The 11,829-nt window shown below is 46.5% G+C and overlaps 1 protein-coding gene across 4 annotated transcripts; it reads left to right on the plus strand.

Moving 5' to 3' along the window:
- Positions 1-193: 193 nt before the first annotated feature.
- zdhhc16a (zinc finger DHHC-type palmitoyltransferase 16a) lies at positions 194-11,665 on the plus strand. 4 transcript variants are annotated; one of them, XM_015346393.2, is made up of 12 exons: positions 194-353; positions 1,670-1,743; positions 3,427-3,680; positions 4,266-4,460; positions 4,932-5,020; positions 5,400-5,428; positions 6,236-6,369; positions 7,022-7,117; positions 8,563-8,648; positions 8,952-9,075; positions 9,309-9,379; positions 11,060-11,665. In XM_015346393.2, the coding sequence occupies exons 3-12, from the start codon at positions 3,441-3,443 to the stop codon at positions 11,160-11,162; spliced, it is 1,167 nt and encodes a 388-aa protein (XP_015201879.2). In that variant the 5' UTR covers positions 194-353; positions 1,670-1,743; positions 3,427-3,440; the 3' UTR covers positions 11,163-11,665. The 4 variants fall into 4 exon arrangements, with proteins under 4 accessions (XP_015201879.2, XP_006630367.3, XP_015201881.1 ...); XM_006630304.3 differs by lacking the exon at positions 1,670-1,743; XM_015346395.2 differs by lacking the exons at positions 1,670-1,743; positions 7,022-7,117.
- Positions 11,666-11,829: the final 164 nt, after the last annotated feature.

The following is an 11,829-nucleotide window of genomic DNA, read 5'->3' on the forward strand; positions in this document are numbered from 1 at the left end:
ATTCACGTGACCGTCGACGCTTTTATCTCCGAATAAATAATATATTGGATTAAATTCTCCACGTTGCGGTTGATTGCATTATGCTAGTTTCTTTTTAGATGTAAGATCACGGCTTTTATGGACTTGCATTAATTTTCAAAGGCTGTAGTTCCTGGAAGATATGGAGCAGGAAGTGTAATTGCAAAACAGCATTTCCCAGACTTCCGCACTGTCGGACACATGCGTAGGGTGCCGACAGGGCAGTACCACAATGTACTTTTATTTATTCCGCCGCATTCCTGATATTAAACACTTCGTACCACAATGAGTTGAGAGGCCTCGTCCGATACGAGCGGGGTCCCAGTGTGAGCCAGGTGGGTATCTTATGCTTCTGTCAAGTAGGATCTGCTGATTTTATTTCTCCACGGCAGATAATAAGTCTGCAGGTGGCGTGTGCTGTTTGACTGAGGGGTGATGTTCTGATTGAGGGAAAAACAGCAGGGTTTGGGGGGATTTGGTCGTGATGCACAATGGTAGAAAAAAAAAATAACATCGGTAGCTTTCAGGTGATGTTTAATACAATAAAAAAACAAATGTTCTCGAACCTTGAATGGGAATTAATTAAATCTGCCATTTTGTAGAACTGCGGGTCGGTCATCCGATGAAAAAGCATAAAAAGGCTTAATCCTTTCGTCTCCCGTGAAGATTAAAAACTGCTTATATGTCTGTAGATGAGTGATGCGGTCACCGATGGACTGAAGTCATTTTACAAATTTGAAATAACAAGGCAGTTTATTTTCATTTTGTAAAAAAAAATAATACTTATTGTGCATCCCCTAACATAGGGATTCGTGCTCTGGCAATGTAGCTGAGAGCTGCCTGGACTTGGTATCTGATTGACCGGGGTTCAAGCGCAGACGGAGTTATAAAGTGCGCTTGAGCTCGACAAGAATGTGTACGGCCCAGTGCTGTGGTGGGGTCAGGCTGAATTCCACTTGTATGTTAATTATACTTTATTAAAGGAGTTATTTCATATTTATGGCATCAAGTTTGATGTTTAATTTATAGAAAAACTAACACGCTGTCGTTACCTGTAAAGTTAAAATGCCCAGGGGAAAAGGTAAGGGGAAACTTGTTTACATACCGTGCGCTCCGACCGGTCAGGCTGCTGCTCTGGATACTGGCGACTATAAACCCTGCTTTTCGTGTGTTTATCTGGAACTGCTGTCTCGGGAGCTGTGAACAATTTCATGTTCATCATTTTGAAAGGATCGTTTTATAAATACAAAAGTCGTCATTTTCTCGTGTACACGGAGATAAAAACGGAGCCCACACATTTACGCTTCACCAGGTTTGAAGATGACAGGCTGAATGGTTTACTACTTCAGTCACTATTCTGAACTAGTCATTTGTCGCTATAAAACTTGAAAAAATCTTCCTACTATTTCACCATAGAAATGTCTAAAAATGAATCTTTCATTATAATGAACACTTTGCTAACAGAAGAATAAGAACCACACATTGTTTTATCTTCCGTATTAAAAAGTATGTACTTTCATCAGTACAAGATGTATACTAATTAGTATTTCTGTCATTAGTAATACAAGTATTGTTTCCCATGAGCTTTTATGTAGCTAACCTTTCAGGGAGGTGTCTGAAATTGTTTCTTTGATCTTCTTATCATGTCCAGGCACTGCAACGAATCCTGTCAGGTTCCCTCTGAGTCAGGATTTGTTCGGTTTTATCAAGCTAAAAATGACAAATGTAGGTACTTCCGAAAACCAAGACTAGGGCATCCTCTGTATGTGCTTTCTCATGTCTGTCTGCTTCTGCATCGACCTGCTCCTGGGAGTCCTGGGGAGGCATGCTGCTCTTAAAGCCGAGTTATGCTGAAACACGCTTGGCAGCTTTGGCAATTGTTCTGGAGCATCACCTGTTTTCTAAGGAAATGGGTATTGAAATTATTACTTTCACGCACAAAGCACTGTGAGCAGGTTTGGAAGCTTGTCAGTTCCCACTCGCGAAGAAGCAGATCTTGTGAAAGTGGCTAAATGCTGCCCTACAGCTGGTAAACGGGATCGCTCTTTCCCTTGAACTTGCAAGTTCAAAGAAATAATAAGACTGTTGATCTTCATTTGGAACGACCGGAACGTTTCAATTCGATGCAGGAGACGGGGAATCGGCAACATGCAGATGAATAACAATGTGACAATTGACCAGGTAATACAGTAGGACAGAAAACAGCGTTTTAGAGTTTCATTTCGAACGTAACTCATGATTGTCGAGCACCGCCTCCCTTCAGTCATATCGGTCAGTTTGAAGAAGTGTTCAAGGGATATCCTGTGGTCGTTCCCTGATTGTACGCCACGGCTCATGATTTCTGGTAATCCCGGAGATGTGTATGGACAGAGACAGGAGTTAGGGCTAGAACTAGGCCAGTGTAGCGTTAGAGAGGATCACTGTACTGTTGTTCCACAACCTGCTTAAAGACAGAAAAACACAGAGGCCTTCTAGATGTATATAAAGGTCCCACAGCTTTTGATTCGTATGTTGAGCAACCAAGAATCACAAATTCCCAGGCAGATCAATGACAGAGCTGAGCTGCAGTGGAGAGATGACCTCCCAGCGGCTCCGAAGCCACAGCATCAGACAGCAGTGGAAACCGGCTTTGAGTAAAACCACACGCTTTTAATGAACCAGCACAAGGTTTGTAGCAGTTCATGAGAAAGCACACTAAGAAGCAAAACCCCCCTGCAGGAGCTTTTTTGAAATTGACTGGCAGAAGACGCCTTGGGGTGTGATTCTCTTCTCAAGTGCTTTAATGGGTGTGGAGTTCACAAATAGATGTTTACCTTCGTGTCCAGAAGAATAGTGTCTTTTTTCTGAGTTGTTTAGTATTTTCCCCCTCTCCAGACCATTATGACTTACCTAGGAGTGTACAAATAGTCTTCAGCATCACAATTTCTCTGTTTAGAGCAAAGGTCCCCAATTGCTGCTTTTTATTAATTTTCCATTCACATATCTGATAACGCGTGCCGATTAGTATCTGATAAATGCACTTTTTACCAACACGGAGAGCAGTGTCTGAGAAGGCAAAACATGTTTTTGGTGTCGTCACTCCTGTATTTAGGTGTGGCATTAAAAGTCATCAGCGGTGTCATCCAGTGTAACTAATACTCAGCCGTATTAATTAAATTCGTTGGAAATAATGCTCATCTCGGGTGTCTGCTCATTCCCTAATTGTTGGCTTCGCCCTGTGCTAAATGACCTTTGCTTCAATCCCTGGAGGGTTTCCGAGAGACTAATCCAAGGAAAGCGGAGAAACTCCGGGCTCCCGCTTGCCGCGGTTTCTCCGCCGGACCCCCCCAGCGGGCCGCTCCTCGGGCTGTGGCCCGTGGGCCGACGTGTCCGAGCAGTGCCGTCAGCGTGGCTGCGTGTCTGTGTCAGTGTTTCGCAGGGGGATGCGCAGTCGGGCACGGCTGTTCGCTGGCGCCATGCGGTTGTTCTTGCGGTGGTGTCGGCTGTGCCCAAGGCGAAGCCGCTCGAAGCTGCTGAAGCGACCGAGGGAGCTGTGGAGCTACGGCAGGCTGATCCTGAGGTCCCTGTACTTCAACTCGCTCACCAACTCGGACGTCATCATGGACTCCTTGTTCGAGCCTGTCTACTGGCTGGTGGACCACCTGACCCGCTGGTTTGGGGTGGTAAGTTGGGTAATCGGCGCAAAGGACAAATATGAAAACCTGGCTTTTCAAATATGACAGCTGTGACTTTCCAGTTCTCCCCACTCGATGAACACCCGGCAGATATGAGGAATTTGCAATTCAGGCATGTTGTTGAGGCTGACACGCTGGCTTCCTTTAAGAACGACTGACTTGGATCCTCTAATCAGGGCAGGAGACACGACTTTACACAAAGGGTTGGAGTGGTATGAGACAAACTACCCAACCACGTTGGTTAATCTGATACCCTGACGTCTTTCAACAACCTTTTCTTCACTTCTTGTGTTATAAAATTGGGATGCCTGTTATTGCTAACTGGCTTTGTCAGCTGTGCTTCCTGTACGAGGGTGTGTAACTTTTAATATCTACGTACAGTACGTGATGAAACCACCAATGGCTGAAATCCCCATTTATACTTCCCTTTGCTACTTGCATGTCCTTATTTAGCCAGTAACGTGTATCCTCATCCCTGCCCCAGTCTTGCCATCGGTGAAGCCAGGTGTGGAAGCTGTGTGTTCTGTTCTGGCGCTGACAGTGTCTCCTGCCCATGACCCCCTCCCCTCGCAGGTCTTTGTGTTCCTGGTGGTGGTGCTCACCAGCTCCGTCCTGCTGATCATATACCTCAGCCTGCTGCCCCTGGCTCTTACTACCTACTCCCTTCCCTGGATTGTGTGGCACATAGTCTACGGGCACTGGAACCTGGTGATGATTGTCTTCCACTACTACAAGGCCACCAGGACCTCTCCGGGCTATCCTCCACAGGTACTCCCTGCCCCCACGCGGGGCACCTGGACACAGAGTGTATATACGGGCAGGGTGATGTCAGCTCACTGGCAGCTCTCGGCCTTGATAAGATTAAAACGACACTTGTCACAGGAAAGGCAAGCGGAAGATGGCCAGCAGAGCCCAAGAGAACAAAAGGATGAGGAGGTTCATGTTGTTGCTGGTTGCTGCTGATCCGTGGATGCAGAATTATTCTTACAAGAAAACTGTGTTTGTTACAAAAACTCGGAACGCTTGTCACAGAACTTGCTGTGTTTTCAATAAGAGGGAAGGGCAGAATAGGAGTAACACAGCCTTACCAGAAAGGTGGACTGGAAATGGATGCGGAAGAGTCAGAGTGCTGCGTGCGTATGTGACCGTCTGTATGAGTCAGAGATGCAGGCCAGGGGCCTTGCGGGCTGCTTGCCTGGAGTTCATGACTCTTCCTATCACTTTGTCCTTTGACTCCAGATCAAACATGACATCCCTTCTGTGTCGGTGTGCAAGAAGTGCATCACCCCCAAACCAGCCAGGACTCACCACTGCAGCATCTGCAACAGGTACAGCCACACCGGGCAGGTACACGTTTCCTCTCCACTGCAGGAAGTGCCTGGAATACAACAGGACAAGTCCCTAAGGCTGAAGTGCATATACTGGGGTTAACAGTGCAAGCTCTGCACATACTCCTGTAAAAAAGAAACAAGCTGGGTTAAACTCTTATACACATGCCTACCAAACGAAATGAGCTGCTTTTTTATTCCTGCATGTTGTCTTTTCATGGTCTTAAAACAAGCAGCTTTATGGTTGCTTTAGCAAAGAGAGCCCCAGTGCTTGCCAAGACCAGCAGAGGGTGAGGAAGGCCCCTTGTGCTCTCTCCTGTCTAGCAGTCAGACAGGAATTTCACACTTCGCACGTTTACACAGTTCTCTTGCATTCCAGGTGCATACTGAAAATGGATCACCACTGCCGTATCCTTTTCCCTGTCCTGAGAGCTGGGGAGGTCCAAGCTGGCTGGGTGCTCACTAATGAGCCTCTGGTGTTTTCTTCTTCATCTTGTAGAATTAAACTCTTCCTCTTCAGCGTTTGTTCAGTTGACCTTGGATACAATCAAACAGGACTTGGTCACAGTGTCCTTCATGTGTGTAAGGACTTCATCCGTCCTTAAGATGAGACGTCAGTCCTTTGGATGAGACGTAAAACCGAGGTCCTGACTCTCTCTGGTCATTAAAAATCCCAGGGCGTTTCTTGAAAAGAGTAGGGGTGTAACCCCAGCGTTCTGGCCAAATTTCCCATTGGCCCTTACCAATCATGGCCTCCTAATAATCCCCATCTACGAATTGGCTTCATTACTCTGCTCTCCTCCCCACTGAGAGCTGATGTATGGGGAGCGTTCTGGCGCACTATGGCTGCCGTCGCATCATCCAGGTGGGGCTGCACATTGGTGGTGGTGGAGGGGAGTCCCCATTACCTGTAAAGCGCTTTGAGTGGAGTGTCCAGAAAAGCGCTATATAAGTGTAAGCAATTATTATTATTATTATGATGATGAATAATATACAATGTTCACAATTGACCCATTTCTTCTCACGGGGCTGTACACATTACACAGTGTATGGGTAACGCAAGCGTGTAAAAATTGTTATTTAGAAATTGTACACACCAGTGTAGTAGCGTTAGTAATTATTTTCTATATCCTCTTGCGTGGCACATCTCGAAACATCACGTGTCGTTGCGATCCAGCGGCAAGTTCTGACTCCCCTTAACGCTGCCTCTCCCAGCCTGGCTCAATAACTGCGTGGGCCACTTCAACCATCGCTATTTCTTCTCCTTCTGCCTCTTCATGACCATGGGCTGCGTCTACTGCAGCATCAGCTGCCGCAACATGTTCTTTGATGCTTACAGTGCAATAGAGGTGAGCCCCTGACTGGCAGCTTATTGCACACTCGTCTCCCCAGGCAATATGAACCGGCCTCGAAAATTCATTCATTTTTTATGAACTGTTAATTACCTAATGTAGAATTCCAGGTGGGCAAACGGAAGCTCTCGGATTCCAGGCGCTGGTTTCTGAGCTTCGTAAAACTTAATGCGGGAACGTGATCAATTTTAGGAATTGCTGGGGTTGAAAGAGGTATCGTAAAATCGTGACAAAACATCTTAGAGATGTTTTTATCTTCTGGCAGCTCAAACAATATGTTTGGAGAATCAGGCTGTCAGAGAAATTAGATACGGCCTGAGAACTGTCAGACCTAGAACATAATAAACATTTTCCTTCAAAAGATCCTTCATGAATTCCAAGAATCCAAAAGGACTGGCAGTTTATTCCTCTGAGTACCAAGCATCCAGATGTAACCTGATATCACTTGCTTTACAGTCATGAATGTTCATTCCCAGGTCTGTTCTCTGGTACAGGTCTCCCAGGGCTGCATGGTGTTGGATATTGGCCTGGGTGGTGTGTCCCAGTCAGAGGGACACACCAGTTCCCTGCCCTGTTGCAGTGACATGGGCAGGGAGCTGGGGGGCGCTGATTTTAACCCAGGCCCTGTGTGTTTGCATTGTTTCAATAGCGCATGAAGAGCTTGGACTCCGAGAGGCATGGGGTGCCAGTGACGGAGGTGGGGCTGATTTTCAGCATCCTGCCTCTGGGATTCGTGTCTGGGCAGGTAGTACAGAGACCCTGCACTCTCACTGGGCTGCATCTCCAGTTGGCACAGATACACACCCACATAACCCTGCTGCCAACGTGTGCCAGCAGCTCTCTCACCCCTCCCCCTCTGTGTGTCGTCAGCTGTGTGTGACCTTAGACAAGTGTCCCTTTACCGCAGGGTGGCGATCCATTCATTGATAACAGATTCACCAGCAGTCTGCGTTTCCAGCAGAACAAGTCAACGTTTCTGTTCCTTGACGTAAATGGATTTGTTTTCGTCGGCGCTTTTTAATTTGTGTGACCATGGTGCTGACCAGAAGTCTTACTCGGAAACAAGAAAGAACTCTTGTGTAATTTGTTCCTGCTCAGTTTATCTGGCACCCATCAATCTGACCAGACAGAGAGCCTCCACAGTAGACAACTGTCTGGACCTCGTGATGTACAACAGCCTGACAGGCTACCATTTACTTGAAACTGCATATTTTCTTTTAAATAATTACACTCTGCTGTCTGTAGTAATCGCAAAGGCCTCTGTGTGTTTTTGGTGGAAAGAACAGGGGAAAATGCCCTTCAGCTTCTCTCCAGCAATAGATCTGCTCTTCAGTGTCTCAAACTGCTGTGTAGTTCATGTTTTCTCCTGTCCTTCATTGTGTGCTCTGTGCTGTTGGCTGTTAATCCAACCCTTCATGGGAGAGTTTGGGTTGATTCTGCAGCACAGGCTTCCTCCCTCCTTCTGTGAAAGTGCCCTGACGCTGCCCAGTGAAGCTGTAGTGGGGCGACTCTTGGGTCTCATTCCCTGTGAGGTGACCTAGCTGTGCGTGTGAGAGCTGTGCATCAGTAACTGGGTGTGTCCTCTGTAGCTGTGAGTCATTACATAACTGATGGCTAAACTTAGCCTTTAATTAACAGAACTGTTACTCTAAATATACAGTGACAGGGTATCTGCCCCCTGATGTTCACGTCTTGATAGGGAAGTCTGCTGCAGCCTTTAAAGCCAACGCCTCCAGCAGGCTGTCGAAGACAGGAAAAAGCTCAGGGATTTGGAAGGATATGATTCTTGCAGTATGTATAGTGTCAAATGGATATGAAATAAATCTGAGTGCCATTTAATAAAGTTAAACATTCCTTCATTCTGTTAGGAAAAAAAATATCTTCTATGAAGGAGAGGGAGAACACATAATGTGCTTTGTGGGGAAATATGAGCTTTAAGCAGCCAGATGGTCTAAGCAAACCTCCTCCAAATACAGAGTTTCACTTCTATTTAACAACATCTGTTTTCTTGAATAAATATTGTCTTATCAGCTGTTCTGATACCTGTCTCCCAGAGTGCCAGTGCCTGGAGTTACAGCCAGTGTCTGAGTGTGGCCAGCACACCGTATTTCTAGGCAGGATGGAGAAAGAAGGGCGACTAGCCCGGTCAGGAAGAAGAGGTTTTCTCATTCCTGTTCTGCTTTTTTTAAGACCTACTATCAGACTCCACCTCCTCCCTTCACCTTCAGAGAGAGGATGTTTCATAAGAGCATCATTTACCTGTGGGTGCTGACCAGGTGAGTTGATCACCGTGATCTGGAACACGGTAACATGCACGTGAAGTGGGAGGGCACCCGAAACTACGGGTGACCCATCTCTGTTCATACCTCTAGACAATGAGAGGCTGTGCACATGCTTTGATGTTTTGGGCGGAAAAGCCACTTCAATGTGAATCCAGAAAGGCCTGTTGTTTAATAGATTCCAGTGCAGGTCTATGTACTGTAAGATCATGTAGGTTTGGTTTCCCTTTATGTCAGGGGCTTGAGGCTTTTTGGGATTGTGATTGTTTCTACCTCTCCTGCCATTGTCCCTCCCCGCAGCTCGGTGGCGCTAGCTCTGGGAGGCCTGACCCTGTGGCATGCGGTGCTCATCTCTCGAGGCGAGACCAGCATTGAGAGGCACATCAACCGGAAGGAGGCCCGGCGCCTGGAGAAGAGGCATAAGGTGAGAGAGGATCCTAGACTTGGCACCTACGCTGCACCCGGGCGTCCGCAGGGCCAGACCTGTAAACTGTCTTTGTAGAGCCATTTCATTCTGGACTCGATAAGTAAGAACTGATGAAGGAAGAAACTGCGATCAGCAGGACTGCGTAAACCAGTGTTATTTAACTGTTAAAGCAGGGGAGTGACATGTTTAACCCAGAAATCTGAGACCCTTCTTTTGACTCTCCTCTGCAGGTTTTTCGAAATCCATTTAACTATGGCAGGATGAACAACTGGAAGTTGTTCTTTGGAGTGGAGAAGAAGAGGTGAGCTTAAGTGTTCTTCTCAGTGACAGGGTCCTGACACCAGCGGGTAGCATTGGACTGGTCAGGTTTTTCCATTCCACACTTGCAGCCTCTTCGTCCTTTAGAGCAGGGCCATCAGACTTGGACCCTGAACAACCTGGGGTCTTCGCCTTTCTGTTCCATTCAAACTCAGTCACACAGTGGGTCTAATCATTAAAACAAAAGAAGAAACAGCAAGTATGCTAAATAATCACATGCAGGTTTTGACAAAGACAACCTAAACAAGGCCTCCAGTTCTGGAAGGAACAGCGTGATCACCAGGATTGTAGTGTAGCTGACAGAGAGGACATACAGAGGCCAGGGGGAGCTCAGACTACGCCATCAGCTGATGGGACTGCTATGCTTGTTTACGAAAGAAATAAGGGATTTATTCACAGACTGCAGGCTACGATTTTCACCCCTCATCAAGGGAGAGAGCTCGCCCACAGGCTGGACATTTTCAAATGTAGCACCAATTCATAGAAGTGGAGATGAACCTGAACCAAGAGAAACTATAATCTAGTCAATTGTACCTCTGTTATTGGTAGAGCTAAACTAGAAGGACACTTCGAAAACAAGGTCATTTTAATAGACAGCCAATATAGATGTAGGAATGAAAGATCTTAACTTACTAGTATTCTTCAAAGAAGCACTAAGGACAATTGATAGCATTAAAGAATACAGTACATTTAGATTAGTAGACCAGTTTTGATCCCTAGTAAAAGACTCACTTAATTTGAAAATTAAAGTAATGTATTCACGTACATTGAGAACCAGTTAAGGAACAAGAAATAGCATCAGTTTGGATAAAATCCTGGATCAAACAGACAAATGATGCATGCAGGTAGTATCGGCAAATAATATACACAATCGTGTGGATGATTCTGAGCATTACAGCAGGGGCATTCTTATCTAGATTCTTCAATGTCCTTATTATGTCCTTATGTGAATAAATATTAGCACATGGAACAGAAGTAATTTATGATGTCAGTCAGAACAACACAAAAGGTTGACACCTAGAGAAGCACGTGTCTCTTTTAACTTTTCAATGGTGAATTAACCTGGACTCATTCCTTTACCACCCTCATGCTGACCCCACCCCTCGGGGATATTATAGCCTTAGCAGGAGTTCAAAGAGCTCCAATGAAAAGATTGGTCACAAGGGATTACTGCCATATGGAGGTAGATTAAAGGAGCTATATCTCTTCAGTCTAGGAAATGGGGAGATTTCATGCAGGTATATAAAGTCTGAAAATGTTTAACAACGAATGAAGGTGAACTTATCTTTCGCACTAAGTAGTGAAACGAGGAGTCACGACTGGAAATGAAAAGGGAATTAAAGTAGAACTGAAAATGGGAAGCACTTCTTTACAGAGCTGTGGGTTTTCCAGGCTTCCCAGCCGGGTGGTTAGAGGCCCAAACTGGAGACTCCTTCAGGAAGTCGCAGGGCACAACAATGGAGTCCCTAAACCACCCCACAAGATAGACGAGCCAAATGGCCTTGCGTGGTACAGAGTTCGGACGGGTTACAATTTGCTCATTTCTACCACAGAGCGGTTAAGATAAAAAAGCAGGTGATCTCTTCTTGAAATGGTATCCGAGAGTGAAGGTTTTTCTGCAGCCTCCAGTGGGGCCAGCTAACGGTCATTTCTGTTCCCGCAGTCACTGGCTGACTCGAGTCCTCCTGCCCTCGGGACACAGCCCCTACGGGGACGGCCTGACCTGGGACTACGCTCCTTACAGGAACTCCCTCGTGTCCATCTGACGCTGTCCCGCACGGCCTCGCTGCGGGGCCCGAGCCCCAGGCTGTCCGACGTGGGGACAGACTGCAGCGCTGACCGGCGCTTGTGTATCCTCTTCCCGCTCCCCAGAAGATTGGTCTTTTGTTAAACCGCCATCGCCTCCCTTTTGAAATGATCTCCTTGTGTCCCTGGGTGCATTTTTAGTTAGGGGTTAATGTGCTGGTGTGGGGGGGTGGGGTTTTACAGGTGCTGGGGTGGAAGGGCTTTCGGGACACATTGGACTTACAGGAGCTGGGCCTCTCGTGGCAGCAGAAGGACCTGGACCAGCAGTGGCTACAGCTACAGTACCATCAAGGAAGGGTCCAATCTGAGCAATAACTGCCCGTGCGAGTCTTGAAATACTCTCTTCTCGGATACAATAAGCCAGGACTCAGTGGAGCTGTGCTCCATCACATACTGTTTGACTGTGGGTGTTTGTTATATTTGATAATTTAAAATTAAACTTTTACAAAGTTGTTTTAAGGTTGTTCTAGTTGTATGAGCTGTTTTGTCGCCTGCCCCCCCCCCCCCCCACGTGACTCCTTGACATAGCATTCTGTCTGTAAGTTTCCCCATCACCCTCACCAGCCTTGCTGACCTCTTGAATCTCCCAACATACACATTCGGTACAACAAAGACAACATGCCGTTC

Source organism: Lepisosteus oculatus, chromosome 4 (assembly GCF_040954835.1).
Source record: "Lepisosteus oculatus isolate fLepOcu1 chromosome 4, fLepOcu1.hap2, whole genome shotgun sequence".
Lineage (NCBI taxonomy): Eukaryota > Metazoa > Chordata > Actinopteri > Semionotiformes > Lepisosteidae > Lepisosteus > Lepisosteus oculatus.